General features: G+C 41.3%; 2 protein-coding genes across 6 annotated transcripts in view; one reads left to right on the top strand and one right to left on the bottom strand.

The window, feature by feature from the left end:
* The window catches only part of RBKS (ribokinase), a 97,989-nt gene extending 92,532 nt beyond the window's left edge, over positions 1-5,457 (bottom strand). The window contains exon 1 of one of the 4 annotated variants that reach the window (XR_007135176.1): positions 5,289-5,442. Coding sequence is in view for 3 of the 4 variants with exons in the window: in XM_047782381.1 (XP_047638337.1) it covers positions 5,289-5,380 (92 nt within the window). In the remaining variant the exon portion in view is untranslated. Of the gene's footprint in view, positions 1-5,288 lie in introns of all 4 variants that reach the window. The other 3 variants (XM_047782381.1, XM_047782379.1, XM_047782380.1) reach the window with 3 other exon arrangements.
* A 294-nt stretch (positions 5,458-5,751) lies between these two features.
* Positions 5,752-20,990, top strand: part of BABAM2 (BRISC and BRCA1 A complex member 2) — a 430,327-nt gene continuing 415,088 nt past the window's right edge. For both annotated transcript variants that reach the window (XM_047782376.1, XM_047782377.1), the window contains exons 1-2: positions 5,752-5,878; positions 9,183-9,329. In XM_047782376.1, the coding sequence (XP_047638332.1) occupies positions 9,202-9,329 (128 nt within the window). In that variant the 5' untranslated portion in view covers positions 5,752-5,878; positions 9,183-9,201. The remainder of the gene's footprint in view (positions 5,879-9,182; positions 9,330-20,990) is intronic.

The raw sequence follows: 20,990 nt of genomic DNA, 5'->3' as shown, positions 1-20,990 counted from the left end.
CCCACAGAATGGAGGAAATCTTTGCAAATGAAGCAACTGACAAGGGATTAATCTCCAAATTGAGAAACATGTCATGCAGCTTTATAGAAGAAAAATACACAACCCAATCAAAAAATGGGCAGAAGATCTACATAGATATTTCTCCAAAGAAGACAGACAGATGGCCAAAAAGAAACACACGAAAAGATGCTCAGCATCACTAATTATCAGGGAAATGCAAATCAAAACTACAATGGGGTATCACCTCATACCAGTCACAAACGTCATCATCAGAAAGTCTGCCAACAGTAAATGCTGGAGAGGGTGTGGAGAAAAGGGAGCTCTTCTCCACCACTGGTGGAAATATAAATTGGTACACCCACCCCAGAGAACAGTATAGAGGTTCCTCAAAAAACTAAATGTAAAACTATCACATGTTCCAGCAATCCCACTCCTGGGCATATATCCAGAGAAAACCATAATTCAAAAAGGTACATGCACCCCAATGTTCAGTGCAGCATTATTTAAATAGCCAAGACATGGAAGCAACCTAAATGTCCATCAACAGAGGAATGATTAAAGAAGATGTGGTATATATAAACAATGGAATATTACTCAGCCATAAAAAAGAAGGAATAATGCCATTTGCAGCAACATGGATGGACCTAGAGATTATCATACTGAGTGAAGTAAGTGTAAGAGAGAAAGACAAATATATGATATCACTTTTATGTGGAATCTAGTGAAAAATGATACAAAAGAACTTACTTATAAAGAGAAACAAACTCACAGACTTCAGAAGCCATCTTATGGTTACCATAGGGTAAATGGTTGGGGGGAGGGCTCGAGGGAGGAACTGGGAGGATGGGAATAAGATATATACACTACGGTATAAAATAGATGATTAACAAGAACCTACCATATAGCTCAGGGAACTCTACTCCATAGTCTGTAATAACCTATATGGGAAAAAGGAATGGATATATATAGGTATAACCAACTCACTTTGTTGTATACCTGAAACTAATACAATACTGTAAGTCAACTATACTCAATTTTTTTAAAGTATATATTTCAGTGAGGAAATTTTGTATTGTTTAAGCCATTAAGTTTGGGTAATTTGTTATGGAAGCCGTGGGAAATGAATACAATCATGATATGTACCATGACTACCAAAGTTGGACCCAAGTTCAACACAGATGCAGGGTTTTAAATAAAAATGCTATATTTAGGTATTTTGTAAAGATCTTCAGCGGCAGAAGTAATCAGAAACCATGAAAAGCTTGTAGAAAAGTTGTGGGAGAGAGTCTCTAGGGGAATAAAGTTCTTACTAATGATTAATATGTCGAAACCTGGATATCTTACAAAGGAAGGAAAATGGCAAGGGAAGAGAAATTAGAAAGGTTTTCCACAGTGCAAGAGTTTCTTCTATGGGCCTCACTTTACTCACCTATAAACTGAAGGGCCGGGATAAATAAACCCTAAATTCCTCTATATCTGAAATAAGCTTTCAAATCCCGACAGAAGTGAACATGGACATTCGAGGCCTCACCTTCCCCCAAGTTCGAAGAGTACTCATTTTATTTATTTTTATGGAAGCACAGTTGATTTACAATGTCATATTAGTTTCAGGTGTACAGCACAGTGATTAATATATATATATATAAATAAATGAATATATTCATTTTTCAGATTCTTTTCTCTTACAGGTTATCACAAAATATTGAATATAGTTCCCTTGCTACAATAGTAGGTCCTTGTTGGCTATCTATTTTATATATGGTAGTGCGTATTATATTAATCCCAACCTTCTAATGTATTCCCCCCACCTTTCCTCTTTGGCAACTATAAGTTTGTTTTCTATGTCTGTAGGTCTATTTCTGTTTGGTGAATAGATTCATCTGTACCTTTTTTTTTTTTTAAGATTCCACATATAAGCGATATCATGTGATATTTGTCTTTGTCTGGCTTACTTCACTTAGTATGATAATCCCTCCATGTTGCTGCAAATGGCATTATTTCATTCTTTTTTATGCCTGTGTAATATGCCACTGTATATATGTGCCACATCTTCTCTATCCATTCCTCTGTTAGTGGACATTTAGGTTGCTTCCATGTCTTGGCTATTGTAAATAATGCTGAAATGAACACTGGGGTGCTTGTATCTTTTCAAATTATGGTTTGCTCTGGATATGTGCCAAGCTATGACTGTTGGATCATATGATAACTCTATTTTTAGTTTTTTTTTTTTTTTTTTTTTTTTTTTTTTGCTATTTCTTGGGCCGCACCCGCGGCATATGGAGGTTCCCAGGCTAGGGGTCGAATTGGAGCTGTAGCCACCGGCCTACGCCAGAGCCACAGCAACGGTGGATCCAAGCCGCGTCTGCAACCTACACCACAGCTCACGCAACGCCGGATCGTCAACCCACTGAGCAAGGGCAGGGATCGAACCCGCAACCTCATGGTTCCTAGTCGGATTCGTTAACCACTGCGCCACAACGGGAACTCCTATTTTTAGTTTTTAAAGGAACCTCCATACTGTTCTCCACAGTGGCTGTACCAATTTACATTCTCATCAATGGTGTAGGAGGGGATCCCTTGCTCCACACCCTCTCCATCATTTATTATTTGTAGATTCTTACCGGAATGAGGTGATAGTTCACTGTAGTTTGGATTTGCATTTCTCTAGTAATTAGTGATATGGAGCATTTTGTCATGTGCCTGTTGGCCATCTATAATGCGAAGTGTATTTATTTTAAAAAGAACTATCATTATCTTTTATGGGTGATGGTCAAGCCTCACACAGTACTCTTAGTCTAAGAAGGTGGCTCTGAATTCTAACCCTTATCTTTTTTGTTTTGCTTTTTAGGACTGCACCTGCTGTGTATGGAAGTTCCCAGGCTAGGGGGTCGAATCAGAGCTATAGCTGCTGGCCTACACCATAGCCACAGCCACGCAGGATCTGAGCTGGGTCTCCGACCTACACCACAGCGCACAGCACTGCTGGATTCAGAGCCCACTGAGTGAGGCCGGGGATCAAATCTGCAACCCGCAACCTCAGGGATGCTAGTCGCATTCGTTTCTGTGAGCCACGACGGGAAGTCCTAACCCTTAAATTCTTATTCGGGTAGGGTGCATGGGAAAGTTGTTTAGCTTTCTTTCTCCTCTGCCGCTTCATCTATGGAAGTAAGGTAAAATTTTAGCTAGATGGATTTTCTAAGGAATGCATTATTTGAGATGTCTGCAGGTCTATTCCTTTATGTAACTAAACTAAATATATTTGAAGGAATTATTATTATTATTATTATTTTTGGTCTTTTTGTTGTTGTTGTTGTTGTTGCTATTTCTTGGGCCACTCCCGTGGCATATGGAGGTTCCCAGGCTAGGGGTCTAATCGGAGCTGTAGCCACCGGCCCACGCCAGAGCCACAGCAATGCGGGATCCGAGCCGCGTCTGCAACCTACACCACAGCTCACGGCAACGCCGGATCGTTAACCCACTGAGCAAGGGCAGGGACCGAACCCGCAACCTCATGGTTCCTAGTCGGATTCGTTAACCACTGCGCCACGATGGGAACTCCCTGAAGGAACTATTTTTGAAGTGAAACACATGCCTTATTTTTATATAAAACCTACCAATTATCAAATTCGCTTTTCTTGAAAAGAGTCATCACCAGTAGCATCAATTACCATAGGGAGCCATGAGACGGGGATGCTCTAGACAGCAGTCAGCAAACTATGGCCTGCAGGCTGTTTTTGTAAGGCGTAGGAAATAAGAATAGTTTTTTACATTTGTACATGACCTAGACCATATGTGGCCCGAAAAGCCTAAAATAATTACTGTGTGGCCCTTTGCAGGCTTGAGCTCTCAAGAAAGAGTGTAGGCCTCTTTGCCACATGTCCACTTAAAGTGAACTTATGCTCTGTCACCAAAGGAAGCACATCCATCTTGGCATGAGGTAGCTCAAATATTTGTGGAAAAATAAAGGCTCCTGGCACTTGAAGGTCTTTTGTTGCTTGCTATTACACTCTCTCACCTTCGGGTTTTTAGTATCACGTGCCTGCCCCGGCAGTCTCTTCCTCTTTCTACTCGCCACCTGTCTAACCTTGGCTGGTGATAACCTGGCTTATAAACATTTTAAGCAATGTAAGATTAAGCTGGTTATGGGAAGATCCTAAAACTATTTTCTAAGAAAAACACATGTGGTTTGGTGCAGGGATTTGGTGATTTATTTTTATTGTCCCAAGGCCTTTTTATTTATTTCCAGGTTCTCAGCTACTCTTCTGAAAAGCAAGGTTGCAGGAAAGATGGACAGGTCATACTGCAGTATGTCTGATCACTTTTCATTTTTTGTAACAAAAATAGCATTATATCTGAAAAGGCACTCAGCAAAAAATTAAAGTGAAGCAACATGAATCATAGGATTTTCTTGGGATATAGATGAGAGAGGGAGAGAGCGCAATAAATAAATATTACAATCAAAAAAAGCCATTTTCATTAAAAAAAATAAATTGGAAAGATCCAATGTCACTGACCTAACTCAACGATTTTCTTCTAGCATATTTTATTTCATCCCCCCTTTTTTTTTGGTCCATGCCAGGGCCAGGGATCCAATGCGAGCCACAGCAGTGGCCCAAGCCTCTGCAGTGACAACGCTGGATCCTTAACCCGCTACACCACAAGAGAACTCCGATTTTTTTTTTACTATTATAGATATTGTACTTATGGGGTTTTATTTTGATTCACACTTTGTTTGCCATAAGTAACCTACAGTTACTCTAATACTGAAAAATAAACGGAAAATATGAAATGCAAGAATGCTAACGATCAGTAGAGTGAACGGCCTGTTGACCTCTGCTCCACTCATTTTATACACGTTCACACGAATAATACCCAACCTGGATGGTGTTATGGCTCAAAACACTTTAGTTCATTTCACTTTCATAACAGCCCAATGCGGTGGGGGCACCTTCTGGAAGGTAAAATCACTTGGTTAAAGTCACTGGCTAGCCCGGGGAGAGGTTCAACAGCCTGGTCCGGAAAACAGGAACAGGTCTTTGGAGGCGCTTCTAGTTACACGAGAGCTTTTACTACGCTCTGGCCTTTGTTTCCTCATCCGACAGTTACCTTCACAAACTCAAAACCTGCCTCTTCCCATCGAGGCACAGGGCGGCCTGGGGAAACCTGTAGTTCACACCAAAAGCCAACAGGCTCCATGCCCAAGGCCCCAGTGCCAAGGCAGTAAGACGAGAGAACACGGTCCGTCCCTCCCGCGAGCCGCGGCCTCTGCAAACTGGCCCCAGACTAACCTGACCAGGTCGGTCATGCAGGAGCCCACCACCACCACTGCCGCCGCCACCTGCTCCTGCCACTGCCTCCCGGGTTCCCCAGACGCGGCCATTGCTCTACGTCGGTGCTCTCCAACCAGGAGGCTGCCCTTTAACCTTTGCCCGACCCGGTAACCAGGGACGCCACTCCTACGCTCCCTAACGACGCGGGCCTTGCAGGACGTCCGTGCGGGTCGCCCACCTGAATGCCCGAAATAACCCCGCCCACCAACTGCCCCCAGTTCTTCCAGGAATTGTCTCCCTGCACAGCTTCCCGCTACAGAGCCCTCCTGATCGGTCCAGACTCCGTGCTGCTTGCCGCGCACGAAGCAGGCGCAGAGGCAGGAACTTTCAGGCACTGCGGGGACGCCTCTCCGAGCGCCCGGCCTGGCGCGGCCGGGGACGCGCACGCCGCCCGGCTCCTGGGCCGCAGAGGGGGCGGGGCGGGACGTCCGGGGGGCGCGCACGCATCCGGCCCGCGGTGCGCGCGCAGGTTGGTGCGTCGGTCGGGGGCGCGCTCGGGTAACCTGTACCCCACGTAGTCGCCGGTTACCGATCGGACTAAGCTCCAGGTACCTGGACTGGGGCTGGTGCGGGGAGGTTGGATCCCGAGTCGCACAGGTGGTGCTAAGGACAGTGGTTTAAATATGCCCAGGGCTCGCCTCCTCTTTCTATAGAGAAGGCCCCTGTTCCAAAGATGCCCTGTTCATTCCCATCACGCTGGCTCCCTAGAGAACGAGCCCTCAAGGCCAGAGGCTGCTCTTTCCATGCCTAGCCCGCCCCTGGTCCCTGATTAAGCTCAGGCTCCTTCCTCCTTCCCGCCTGATGAGGGGATCGTACAATTTGGGAGAAGGAAGAGTCTCTGGTCCCTTTTAGATGTCCCCCTTTGGAGCGGGATGTCATTCTTTGGGTTCGAGTCGACTTGTTTTTCTTGAACATTGCCCCTTGGAGAAATTGCTTCCCCCGTGTAACTTCCCTCGTGCGCTGCGTGACGTCGACGTGACGCAGCAGGACGCCACCCCTTTCCGTTCCATGACGTAAGCTGGGCACATGTTTCCGTGTTTGTCATCCCATCTTAATTGCAAGAAACTGACGATGCTTCAGACGTCTTTGTATTCCCCAGGCTGCCCATCAGAGAACCTCATGTGACCCTATTTCGAGGCAGCAGATCCCTATAAAAATTGTATTTCTGCATTTTCCTTCTGTAATACGTCAAAATCAGGAAATAGAAATTGCACAATTAGCATTCAGGGGAGGCTGACCACCGTAAATTTTTGCCTATCTAGGATCTCTTATTGTGCTTCGATGTGTAAAGGCTACTACTGGGGGTTGAACCCCCATCCGTGTCCCTTACTCAAAAGGATTGCACCAAAGAACCATCTTTTTTGGCTGTTTGGTGACCTATGATTTTGGAATCAGTGTTTTTTTTTTTTTTCCTTAGAGAAGTCACAACAGCTCCTGTTGAAACATTTTAATGCTGCATGAAATCTTGCACTGTCAAAAGATAGTGTTCTGGCTGTTCTGGAAACAAAGACAAATTCATTCCTTCAGGTGTCATTCTGAGGTCATGCCAGTTGCTGAATTGAATGGGATGTTGTCACCTTAAGTATAGTTTGGTTTCTGGAGCAGGTTTGTTCCCTTTAGTGTTTGCCTGGTGAATCACTAGGCTTCAGCAGTAGGCCAACAGTAGTCTAATTTGCTTCTGGTTGTCAAGCAACCATTAGTTTAAATTCGTGACTTTTTTGGCTCACATTTTACTAGATGTATGCTTTTTTTTTTAAAAAAAAGCCCATTCACTTTGATGCTTTTATTTTTTTTGTGATTGAGGTTATAAATGTTTATTTGAGAGGAAGATGGGTATAGTGGACTTGGAGGGAGATCTGGATTTGAATTCCGATCCTTCTTCTTGCTAGATTTGTGAATCTGTGACTTTGTACAAATTACTCAATCTTGCCCAGCTTTAGTTTTCTTATCTGTGAAATGGGAATAATACTGTTAACCAGAGAACAGGGTAGTTGTGGGGAAATAAATGAAATTACAGATAGAGGTGGGTAATACAGTGCCCGATACTAAGTCGATTTTCAGAACATGTTGGGTCTGTTTCCTTTTTTCATAGAAGTGAGAGGTAAAATAGGTATTGTGGGGAAGTACATGGAAGAATAATTCTGTAATGTAGGTAAGGTCCTTTTGCTTTTTCCAAGATGAGTATTTCTGTTTTGCATATGATCTAGATAAGCATCCTTTCAAGAACTGTGACATCAATGGGTAGAAATAAAAGTGGAAATGTTGCAGAATAGGAAAAAAAAAAAAGGCTTCAAAATGATAATATAGGCTAGTATGCCCTTCAGAGACAAATTATCAAAGTTATCCATGTCATCTGTAAAATGGGAATTTGAATTCACACCTTAATGGGCCAGGGTTGTGACGATCAGCTGCACTAATGCATATGGAAGCTCTTTATAAGAAATAGAAGTGTTATTAAAATACACATGATTTTTATGACTGATAATACAGGCATTAGATGTTTATTCGTATGTCGTGATCACATACTGGAATGGTGGCGGAAGAGCGTCTGTTAAGTGGTCAGAAGAGGAGCTTGTTTTATGTCTGCAGACAGCATGATTTGAGCACTGGAGGATAAAGCTTTTTACTCCTTCGGGGGTCCTTCTGGGTGTTATCACTCGATAGGGTCACGGTGGTATTATTTATTGAAAGATGACTGCAGCCCTCCCCTGAATTCCTACTCTGAAATGATTAAAACAGGTGCCAGTTTACAACCTTTAGCAGGGAACTGTAAACTCTCATGTGGCATGATATATGAAAACTGGAACGAGCTCATCATTTACTTGTAACTTGCAGGAAATTAATTTGCTTTTGATGTGGGATTATCCTTTCAGATTGAGGAAGAAAACCATCATTTAAATTGACTTATTCACCTCTGAAAGTGGAGGCTTTCATTTAGAAATCTATTAAGAGGAATTCACATACCCCCTCCCTCCTCCAGCCCCATGGGTTTCCAAGTAATTTAGAGATAATTTATTGGTTTTCCTTTTGTATTTTCACAGCTAAGAACTTCTTAGTGCCTTAAAGTCAAACACTTTTAGATCCATGTTAGTTTGTGTTGCTTAATACCCGAATAGGTATGTGTTTTCATGATTTAACTGTGAAGTAGATTTTTGCTACGTCTGTTGCTCAGATCCACCATTTTCTACCAGATTTTTTGAAGGCATAATATCTTCCTGTCATACCTAAATATTTCTGTAGTTTTTGTCTCTGTATTCATTGTTAAACGATGTTTGCTGGGGGCTTAGTTTGTGCTGAGAACTTTTGTTTCTTTTTCTCTTTCCTTTTCTTTGTCTCTTGAGGGCCGCACCCATGGCACATGGAGGGTTCCAGGCTAGAGGTCAAATGGGAGCTGTGGCCCCTGGCCTATGCCACAGCCACAGCAATGCTGGATCCGAGCCATGTCTTCAGTCTACACCGCAGCTCACAGCAGCACTGGATCCTTAACCCACTGAGTGAGGCCAGGGATTGAACCTGCATCCTCATGGATGCTAGTCAGATTCGTTTCCACTGAGCCACGATGGGGAACTCCGGGACAGCTTTTAAGTAAAGTGTGGCAGTGTAGAAATTGGCTTTGGAAGGGGGGTGGGAATTGGATTTTAAGGATAGCAGCTCTTTCTGAAAAGTCTTTGTCTCAGTAGGGGAGCTGGAGGGTGACGGGTTCTTCTGGAAGGTCATTGAAAGAGGCTGCCACGAGACGGGAAATGAGGTGTCATGCAAGTGACACTTCTGTGTGCCATGCCAGTTTCCAGGAAGCTTGATGTATCCAGTTCCTTTGGATAGTCTCATATCATTCTTTCCTTTTCCTTTCAGTGGTGATTTGCAAGTCAGAATGTCCCCAGAAGTGGCCTTGAACCGAATTTCTCCAATGCTCTCCCCGTTCATATCTAGCGTGGTCCGTAATGGAAAAGTGGGACTAGATGCTACCAACTGTTTGAGGATAACGGACTTGAAGTCTGGGTATGTACCAGAGCCAATCCAACCTTTACTTGATAATAAACCTTTCTCATCACACTTGTAAAAATTGAACACCACAGAAATTCATCAAGTCATGACCTTATCATGTGTCGATTTAGTTGTTTTTGTCCATTTCTTGATATTTTATGTTGCAATTTGTTTTTGTTTTTTGTGCCTCCCCCCCCCCCCCTTTTTAGGCCTGCACCTTTGGCATTTGGACGTTCCCAGGCTAGGGGTCAAATTGGAGCTGCAGCTGCTGGCTCTGCACCACAGCCACAGCAATGCCAGAAGTGAGCCGAGTCTGCAACCTGCACCACAGCTCATGGCAACGCCAGATCCTTGACCCACTGAGGGAGGCCAGGGATCGAAGCCGCGTGCTCATGGGGACTAGTCGGGTTTGTAACCCACTGAGCCACAATAGGAACTCCCTCAAATTGTTTTATTTGTGTTGTGAGCCATTGCTCTATTGATTTATTTATTTATATGTTTGTAGGAGTCAGGTAGTACCTGTATAGAGTTGAGTAGAATGAGAAATTGACAGTTTGTTCCTACGATTAAACTCCAGTGTGCCAACGACTAGTGGGCCATTGCTTTATGATCAAATGTTCATTTTTTCAAAGGCATATCTCTTTGGGCTTAGTGTACCATGTGGTTTTCGGCACATGCGTTTTTCATCATTGACTCGTTTTCTTGCTATGTCTTCTGCCATCAGGATGCACTGTAAGAGCTGGGATTTGAGATTGTGAATCTGACATTATTTGTTATTCTCTCTTAAAGGGCACATGATAATAGCTAGTCAGAATGAGTCATTCTCCCCAATGAGGTTGACACAGTAAGATCTCAGGCCTAGAAATGTTGCACTTCTAAGAAACCCAACTTTTTATTTTGAAATATATTTACTTATAGAAAAGTTACAAAAATAGTATAGAAAATTCACATCATTATATACTGATAAGAATTACTCTGGTCTTATTTAAATTTTGCCAGTTTTCCCATTAGTGTTCTTTCTTCCATCTGGGATCCAGTCTAGGATACAAGTTGCAAGTTGTCATGTCTTTGTAGACTTCCCAACTCGTGGCAGTGCCTTCGTTCTTTGTCTTTCATGATTCTGAGCCTTTTAAAGATAGCAGTGGTTAGTTACTTTGTGAAATGCTGCTCAATATGAGTTGGCCTAATGTATTCCCTTTATTAGAGTGAGAAAGATGTTTTTTCCCAAGAATACTACAGAAGCGATGTCGTACCATTTTTAGTGCATCAAATCAGGGAGTACATGATGTTCATATGTCTACTTAACTAGTATATCAACTTTGACCACTTGGTTAAGATTGTATCTACTAGGTTTCTCTTTTGTAAAGTTAAGTGATTTTCCCTTTGTAATTAGTAAGAATCTTGTGGAGTGATGTTTTGAGACTTTGCAGATGTTCTGGTTCTCATCATACTTGTGTCCATTAATTTCAGCGTCCATTAGTGATTCTTGCCTGCAAAAATTTCTACTGCAGTGATTGTATTAGTGATTTTTAATTTCCCTATTCCTTCCACATTTGGTAATTTGAATTCATCTGCAAAGAAGCGCTATCTCTTCTCCTCCAATTATTTATCAATTCAGTTATTTATTTTTGACAGTATGAATTTTAGGTACTTATTTTATTCTTTGGGCTATAATCCAATACTGTCTTTATTTGCTGTTTTGCTCAATTGTTCTAGCCTTTGTCATTGGGAGCTCCGTTGAGTTGGCTTTTGAGCATAGCATCATCATTTTTTTTTGCGCATTTTCTTACTAGAAATGTTGCATTCTTGTAGTCTTTCTTTTTAGGCTCATTTGTTTTTGCCTTCTACACATCTTGCTATTTTCTGACTAAGCTGATGGCCTGGATGAAAGGTAGTAAGATAGAGAAGCCTAAGATAGTTGGACATTTCACTGGAATGGTAGGATGCTTTTAAAAAGATCTGGTATTATGGTATTACCTTCAATTAATTAATCACTTGGTATGGGGTTTATTTTGGGGGTGACAAATATGTTTTAAAATTAGTTTGATGGTTACACGATACTGTAATATACCAACCCCCCAATTTAGTCATCTTTAAGGGTGAATTTTATGGTTTGTTGATTACATCTCATTAAAATTGTCCTTATAAAAACCAAACCTGTGACCCAGGGATGTTACCTGGCTTGAGTTGGTAATGGAAAAATGGACATGGAAAAGTGTCTTTCAGAGTTCCCATGGTGGCTCAGAGCTAATGAACCCGACTAGTATCCATGAGGATGCAGGTTCGATCCTCACTCACTGGGTTAAGGATCTGGCATTGCCAAGGGCCTGTGGTATAGGTCGCAGACTTGGCTTAGATCTGGCGTTGCTGTGCCTGTGATGTAGGCTGGAGGCTACATCTCTTATTTGACCCCCTAGCCTAGGAATTTCCATATGCTGTGGCTGCGGCCCTAAAAAGACCAAAAAAAAAAAAAAAAAGTGTCTTTCTTTAGTTTGTCAGAAACATTCTTTTCAGAGATATTGAAGACATGTTAGGGGACTGCTGGCCAAAGGACTAGGGTCTGGTTTATGTAAGATGATGTGAACATATAAACCTGAACTTCCTACTCTCTCATCAGTATCCATGACTTCATCATGAAGTCACTTTACTTCTTTTTTGTAGACTCCCTCCTTGGTGCTCCCCAATTCCTGAATATTTATTCAATATTTAAGTACAAGTAATGGATCTGATAATCGGTTTGAAATGAATCCACTGGACCTGGCCCTGTCTGGACTAGCTCTGTGAAAAATATTGGGAATGGCATTGAAAGACGTATAGTGTTTATGGAATTTACTTTCTTTAGATTTAAACAAGAAACAAAAGCATCCCTACTTACATTAATGAAGTTGCAACACATAAAATGATGTGAAGAGCCTTATTCATCTAGAGTATTACTGATGCCTTTTATGTAGTACTTGGCTGAAGGAGTCCTGAAAGTTCTTTGGAAGCTTGTTAACCACTCTTTCCTCAATCCTTCCAGTAACCAAAGTGTGAATTCCTCAAGTTTCTATAGCTAAACAGTGGCAGTGTCAGGGCAAAGTTTTTTTTTTTTTTGGTGTGTCCCTTTTGGCATTTCCTTTTCTTTTAGATCAGCATCACTCAGTTGTGTGAATTGGGATCCACATTTGGGATTTCTGTTGATTCACATGGGGCATGCTAGTAGGCCACATTATATATGGAAGGTGTGAAATGAGGAGACTGATTTTTGGAGGTCACCAGAACCAGTCTTGTTACTCTATATAGCTACTTGCCCTTGAAGAGATGAGGTACTAGCGCATCTGTGTTCTGGGTCTGGCTCATAGAAGGAATAGATGGGCAAGCATCTATGCAAAGTAAGGTTTGTTTGCCTGTTTTTTTAAAATAGCAATTCATCTTTATTTCTCTTATGGCAACTAAATCTTTCTACCTGATCTAAGACTGTGTTTCTGAACTCCATTGCTAGGCTGTCAGTATTCTGGACAAGATTCTTATTTAATTTATCTTTATGCCTCCCTCAAGACGCCCATGCTACCTTTCCTGTGTGTGTAAGGGTGGAGTGAATGAATGGGTTAGAGGTTTTCCCAGAGAAGTTGCTTGGTTTTGGGGGTCAGAGTGGTTTGGATTTGTGGCTCAGAATATGGTTTATTGGTCTGAAAAATCAACCAAAAGTTGATTGCTTAAGTTCTGTTACATATAATTCTTTTAAATGACATTTCCCTGACAAACGAGTTGATATTTTTGAAATTACAGTCAAGTGTGTTATTGTACTGGGTCTACTCGTCTAGGCAGAATACATGTTGAGACCTGGAGGGACCAAATTTTTTATTTTAGGGAATTATTCCATGAGCCAACTGAACGTTGATTAGCTCTCTGCTCTGTGTTAATTTGATCATAAATGTTATTTGTAAGATGCCATATTTGGTCTTTTTTAGTGGTTTACGAATCTCGAAGATGTCTAAGTGTTCAGCATTCTGGAATGATGCCTGAGAGGAAAGCAGAAAGGGTTCACTGCAACCTGTGGCAGCTGAGCCTCAATATCTTTTTTCAGTGCATCACAGTGACTCAACCTTACTGGCACATGGCAGTGTTGGGGGCATCTGCTGTGACATCTCATCCGCCCACAACTACCTGTTGCATTTTTTGATCCATGTTCTGAATTTCATTACCTAGTTAAAAATAGACACCCAGTGTACTTGATTACTAAATAGAAACGGTTTTAAAAGGTGAGTGCTGTAGGCTTTGAAGACTGATCTCAGTTTGGCTGCTTTAGTTTCTCTCTGGCAGGCTGAACCTCTCTTTTTTATTAGCCTTGTGCCTACAAGGAAGCTGCTGCCCCAGGAGACAATAGTTTAATTTTGAAGATGGGCAACTGTTAACAATATAGTATGTAGTTCTTCACTTGGCTTTTCCATACGCTTCTGTGATCTTTCTTCTTTTTCCCTCTGCATGTCTCTGTACTTTATCATGTATGAATACATCCCTAAACAACATAGAGCATTATTTTGTATGTTTAAAAAGTTTGTACAGGAGTTCCCATCCTGGTGCAGGGGAAACGAATCCGACTAGGAACTATGAGGTTGTGGGTTCAATCCCTGGCCTAGCTCCATGGGTTAAGGGTCTGGCAATGCTGTGAGCTGTGGTGTACGTCACAGACAAGGCTCAGATCCTGTGTTGCTTCGGCTGTGGTGTAGGCCGACAGCTGTAGCTCCCATCGGATCTCTAGCCTGGGAAACTCCATCTGCTGCGGGTGTGGCCCTAAAAAGCAAAACAAACAAACGAATACATAGTTTATATATAAATGATGCCATACCATATGCATTCTTCCGCAACTTGCTTGTTTTGCTTAGTATTAAGTTCATGGCATTTATCCGTATTAGTACTTATGGTTCTAGTTCTTTCACTGTACTGCTATATCATATTCTGTTGTCTGAATATGCCTCCAATTTTTATCCACTCTCATGCTTACTGACTTTTATGTTGTTTTACATTTCTTTTGGCAAGGAATGCCATAATGAACATTCTTCCACCTTTGCTCAAGAGGTATATTTGAGAATATTTTCTGGGGCAGAGTTTTTTTTTTTTTTTTTGCTTTTTAGGGCCACACCCTTGGAATATGGAGGTTCCCAGGCTAGGAGTCTAATTGGAGCTACAGCAGCCGGCCTACACCACAGCCACAGTAACACCAGATCCGAGCTGCGTCTGTGACCTACACCACAGCTCATGCAAATGCTGGATCCTTAACCCACTGATCGAGGCCAGGGATTGAACCCGCAACTTCATGGTTCCTAGTCGGATTCGTTTCTGCTGCACCATGACGGGAACTCTTGGAGCAGAGTTTTTTGAATTGGGTATATTTACCCATTTTTGGTTGTAAAATCAATGAGTGAGTCACCCCGATGTTTAGAAAAAATGAATGAGAAGAAAATGGAACTATCAGAGTGTCACACATACTAAGATTAAGCACTGTTTGGTGAATTTTCCTTTCAGTTAAATAAGTAAGTCTGCCTGTGCTGGGCCATAATGTAAAAATATGTGTGTGATGATCAAGAAAGTTTGAAAGCTACTTTTTCAGGGTATATTGCTAGGAATAGAATTGCTAGCTTTTAAGGTATCTATTTTATTAGATATTGCTGGATTTTTTTTTTATCAGTTTTCTTCTACCAGAAATGAATGAGAATTCCCATTATTCTATGGCCTCAACAATACTGTGTTGCCAGAAGTAAATTTTTGTGACGCTGATGGGTGTGAAATGGTATCTCATTATGGTTTTAATTTGTATTTCCCTAATTACTGTTGTAGCAAAGAATCTTTTCTATCCCTATTGGGAGTCCAGATTTCTTCTTTTTTTTATTTTTATTTTTTTTTAAATTTTAGGGCCACACTTGTGGCATATGGAGGTTCCTAGGCTAGAGATCAAATCAGAGCTGTAGCTGCCGGCCTACGCCACACAGACACAACAACGCCAGATCCAAGCTGCATCTGCGACCTACACCACAGCTCATGGAAATGACAGATGCTCAAATTACTGAGTGAGGCCAGGGATCGAACCTGCATCCTCATGAATACTAGTCAGGTTCGTTTCCCCTGAGCCATGACAGGAACTCCAGATTTCTTCTTTTGAGAATAACCTTTGCCCTTCTTTTAAATGGATTGTTCATATTTTTAATAGATCTTAAAATACTCATACTGTATTTTGAATACTGATCTTTTGGCAGTTATGTATATTACAAATATCTGCATTCAGTAGGTGGCTTATATTCTTAATTTGGTGCTACTGATGGCCAGAAGTTTTAATTTAATCAAGTCAAATTCATCAGTATTTTCCTTTTTAGATTTATACCCGTATGTGTGTATGTATTTGTTAAGAGAGAGAAAAGGAACATTTCAAGAAATTCTGTTCCATCTAAAAGTCATATATCTTTCAATAAGAATTTAAAGCTTTCTTTTTTGGTCTTTAAATAGAAATCCATTTCTTCTATAAAATGTGTTGGTTGAGATAGGAACATAGGTTTTTTTTTTTTTTTTCTCCCCAATGGATAACTGGCTGTCTCAGCATCATTTATTGAAAAGATCATCCTTTGCCTGTGGCTCTGCAATAGTACCTCTCTTATGAAGTCAAGTTTACCTCACACATGGATGGATCTGTTTCTAGGTTTTCTGTCCTGATCTGTCAGCCTCATTGTCCTTGGGCCAGTTCCCACTGTATTAACCATTACGACTTTTAGTGTGTCATAATAGCTGGTAGAAAAACTCTCCTCATTCATCTTGCTGTGATTCTTAAAAATTATCCCGCTTAACCACATATCCTAAATACTTTTTGATAACCTCATTTCAAAGGTTGCATATTGGTCTATTAGGACATACCACGATTCACGTAACAAAAGCCCCTCTTTTTAACTCACTGAGAAAAGGAAATGAAGGGAAACTGACCTGGTGAGGGGGTACTTGAGAACTGATGGTCAGGAAAGCTCTCTAGGAGGAAATGACATTTCAGGTGAATCAAGAAAGATGAGAATAATTCAGTGCGAAGAGCTGGGGAATTTGTTGTAAGAAGAGAATACCATGTGCAGAGGCAAGAGAAAGCTTCCCACGTTTAAGGATCTTCAAGGCCACTGTGGTTGGAATAGAGGGAGACAATGTGAGAGGGAAGTGAGATGAGCTTCTGAAGTTAGTCAGGGGCAAGAGTATACAGAGCCTAATGGGATGGATCAATCTGTCTGTCTATCTATCTATCTATCCATCCATCCATCCAGCTGTTTATCTATCTCACAGATGCACAAACACACACACATATATACACACACACACATAAATTTATATATATATTTGGGACTTGGGTTTCAGTCTGGGTAGAATGAGAAGGTATTGAAGGATTTTAGGCAGAGTGACATCTTATTTATATTAAAAAAAAAAACACTGTTTGTTATATGGAACATGGCTCATGCAGGATGAGGTAGACTGGTTAGTTGTCCATTACGAGAGAGCTGGTGAAAGGTGATGGAATCTTGGAATATAGTGGTGGCAATGAAGATGGGAAGAAGAGAATGGGCTCTAAGCTATTTAGAAGGTAAAATCATGGGTATGTTGAGTTTGGGGTTTGAGAGAGAATCAAGAATGACTTCCTCTTTGTTAGCTTGAGTGAGCGGGTAGGTAGATGGCCATGCCATCTGCTGAGATGGCAAGGTGAGAAGGTTGAAGAGGAACTGCTTTCATCTGGATTGATTGGTGTCTGGGCCTGCCAGGCGGCTATCATTGTATCGTTCCTTTTGCCTCTTTCCAGTGCTGAATCTCACATCTTTCTTGTTTTACTCTCCAGCTGTGTTAGAGCATGTATGTACCCCCATAGCATCCTAAGAAAGATAGGAAAGGAGGTTCAATTGTGAGTTCAGGGAAGTCTAAAAATATTTGTATTCTGCTTTTAAGCATGATTGATAATTTGGGCAAGTACAGAAGTATAGGTTGCAAATTATCTTCCTTTTGAATTTGGAGGCTTTGATCTGTAATCTTGGGGCCCCCCAACAGGTATTGTAGTTTCATGGTTATAGTATCTTGTCTTCTCTGTAGAGAATTAATTATAGTTGTTTTTTTTTTAAATTGAGGTATAATTGACTAAATGTTTAAAAAGCAGTTCTCCTATACTTTGTATTATCTGTTTTGCTCTCTGTCTTTCATATTGGTGGCTTTTCTTAAAACTGATGGTTCTTATCTGTCCCTGTCTATGAAAGAGTGAGGCTCTAAAACGTGATTTTAGAGTTCTTTGTGCGTAGCTGGGCTTGCCAACTACTGAGACTCCCTGTGGTCTGATCAGGCAGTGTGGACCTGCAATTTGCATTTATCTCACATATGCTTGGTCTTCATCCACACTTCCAGGCTCATAGCTCCCCAGGCCCTTGGAATTTACTGAATGATTTAAGAGCAGTGGGATAAGAGTTGGTCTCTTGTCCTCAGTTCCTGAAAAAGCTTCAGGGATGGTGACTTTTGGATCCCACCAAGGGTAAAAAGAGAGCAAACCGGCTGATTAGAAGGTTGGAACTTTCAGTCCTACCCCTTGACCTCTGGGAAGGAGAGAGTGGCTAGAAGTTGAATCAGTTGCTCATGGCCAATGATTTAATCAATCAGGCCTATGTAATGAAGCCTCCGTAAAAACCCAGGCGGTCTGGCTATTGATTTGTGTCATTTAATGTCCTCTTATAATGAATGAGTAATCTAATGAGTAAGTGGGCTTTCCCATTTTCCCATTAATAGGACCTGAGGTGGGGGTTGTGGGAACCTCTGATTTATAGCCAATGGGTCCCTGGCATCTGAAATAGGAGGTGTCTTGTGGGACTGAGCCTCAACTTTTGCCTATGGAATGGGATCTTATCTCCAGATAGATAGTGCAGAAGTGAGTTGAATTGTCAGACCCTGGTTGGGTGAGAATTGCTGTTGGTATGGGGAAGCCTCCACACACATGTTGAAATTGGGTCCAGGAACCCTTTTGCAGGCAGTAAAAAACCTGGCCTTTTTATTAGGTGATTGTCAGATTCATTATCCAGACGTCTTTTCTCTGAGACTATAAAAAAAATAAAAAAGAAAAAAAAAGAAAAGTGCCCATATGGATGTGTATATTCCTGTGTGTCAGCAAAATGTCAATGATTGGGCTAAAGAATATGTAAATTGTAAGGCTTTTGACATATTTAGCATATTAGTTTATTATATTTATATGTAAAGACTATAAATATACACATATTTCTCTTCAGAAACATATTAGCAAGTTTTATTCCTACTAGTAGGATATATATAGGAACTAGGATGCAGTTCCTCTAGTTTTGGTAATAGCAGTATTACACATTTTGTAAGATTACTTGCTAATTCAGTAGATGGAAATGGTATTTAATTGCTCTTTTATTTTATTTATTGGCATGTGGGTGTGTCTGTGTGTGTGCAAAAACAGCCAATTCATGACATTTGTCCATTTTTCTGATGTGCTGTTTGTCTTTTTCATATTAATTTGTACATTTATTTATTTATTTATTTATTTTTATTTATTTATTTTTATCACTCAAATGAATTTATCACATCTGTAGTTGTATAATGATCATCACAATCCAATTTCATAGGATTTCCATCCCACAGCCCAAGCACATCCCCCCACCCCCCAAACTGTCTCCTCCGGAGACCATAAGTTTTTCAGTGTCTGTGAGTCAGCATCTGTTCTGCAAAGAAGTTCCGTCTGTCCTTTTTTCAGATTCCACATGTCAGTGAAAGCATTTGATGTTGGTATCTCATTGTCTAACTGACTTCACTTAGCATGATAATTTCTAGGTCCATCCATGTTGCTAAGAATGCCGGTGTTTCGTTCCTTTTAATGGCTGAGTAATATTCCGTTGTGTATACGCACCACATTTTCTTGATCTGCTCCTCTGTCGATGGACATTTAGGTTGTTTCCGTGTCTTGGGTATTGCAAATAGTGCTGCAATGAACATTGGAGTACATGTGTCTTTGCGAGTCGTGGTTTTCTGTGGGTAGATGCCCAGGAGTGGGATTGCTGGATCAAATGGCAGTTCTATTTTTGTACATTTTTAATATATTATGAAGATGAACCTTTCGTCATAGGTTTTACAGATTTCCCCCCCCCCAAGTTTTCAGTGTTGTTCCACTAAATTAATTAATTTATTCAGTATGCACACTCTCTTAAATAGTAGTTATTAAGGCAGTACGAAAGGTACAGCATATAAAAAAAGATAAAAAAATAAAAGATACAAAAAGGTGTTAACTAGAAAACACATCTCCTATTCCTTTCCGCTAATAGTCTTCTCTGGAGACAAGTACTCTTACTAGTTTCTTGTACTTCTTTTAGAGGTATTCTTTGCAGACATAAGCCCTTTTATTTATTTATTTATTTTTTTTGTCTTTTTGCTATTTCTTTGGGCCGCTCCCTCGGCATATGGAAGTTCCCAGGCTAGGGGTCGAATCCGAGCTGTAGCCACTGGCCTACGCCAGAGCCACAGCCACGCGGGATCCGAGCCACGTCTGCAACCTACACCACAGCTCACGGCCACGCCAGATCCTTAACCCACTGAGCAAGGGCAGGGACCGAACCCGCAACCTCATGGTTCCTAGTCGGCTTCGTTAACCACTGCACCACGACGGGAACTCCCATAAGCCCTTTTAAAAAAATTTCTGCATAAGCAATAGCTGTGGTAAATTGTGATAGTCATGGCTCCTGATAAAGCATGCCTCTCCTTAATTTATCTCTTCTCCTTTGAGTGTGGTTTTGCCCTTCTTTTCATCCACAGGTGGAGTCTGGTTCCTCACCCCTTGAATCCGGGGTGGCTTTGAAACTTGTTTCTCTCTGTAGGAAGGGGCGTGAAGATGATGATGTGTGGCTGCTTAGTCTAGGCCCTGAGGGGCTTGCCATGCTGCTTCCCTCTCGTGGAATACCACCGTTGCCATGGGCAGCAGTCTCCTGGCCTAGTTTCCTTTAGAGAGAATGGCTCGGGTATCCCAGCTGTGCCAGCTGTGCTCAGGCCCGGAGCCAACCCATGATGAGCTGAGTGCAGCTGGTTGAGTGAGCCAAGGAGACACCTGCGGAATCGAGACGCCAACCCACAGATTGATGAGAAATAAAAATTGTCGTCTTGAGCCACTAGGTTTTGGGGGTGGTTTGTTATGCAGCAATAAATAACTGATATAGTTAACAGCTTAAACATTCATATAAACTATATTTTGAAGATGGCTTCGTGTTAGTACTTAGAGAGCTGCTTTTTAATCCCTGCATAGTATTCCAGTGAGTGAATGTACTATAAGTCAATCAGTTATTAATAGATATTCAGTTGGCATCTGTCTTTTGCTATAACATGAGATTGTAAAGAATCGCCTTATGTATATCTTTTTTGAGTGTTCAGAGTGTACTTTATTTTTTTTCGTTTTTGGTTTTTTCATTTTTTAAAGTTTTATTGATACATAGTTGATTTACAAAGTTGTGATAATTTCTGACGTCCAACAGAGTGTTTTAGTGATATGTATACACACATCCATCCTTTTCCAGATTCTTTTTCCATATAGATTGTCACAGAATCCTTTTTTTTTTTTTTGTCTTTTTGCCATTTTTAGGGCCGCTCCTGCGGCATATGGAGGTTCCCAGGCTAGGGGTCGAATCGGAGCTGTAGCTGCCA

Source organism: Phacochoerus africanus, chromosome 5, assembly GCF_016906955.1.
Source record: "Phacochoerus africanus isolate WHEZ1 chromosome 5, ROS_Pafr_v1, whole genome shotgun sequence".
Taxonomy (NCBI): domain Eukaryota; kingdom Metazoa; phylum Chordata; class Mammalia; order Artiodactyla; family Suidae; genus Phacochoerus; species Phacochoerus africanus.
Note: the sequence above shows the minus strand (reverse complement) of the source record. Positions and strands in the feature narration are given on the sequence as shown.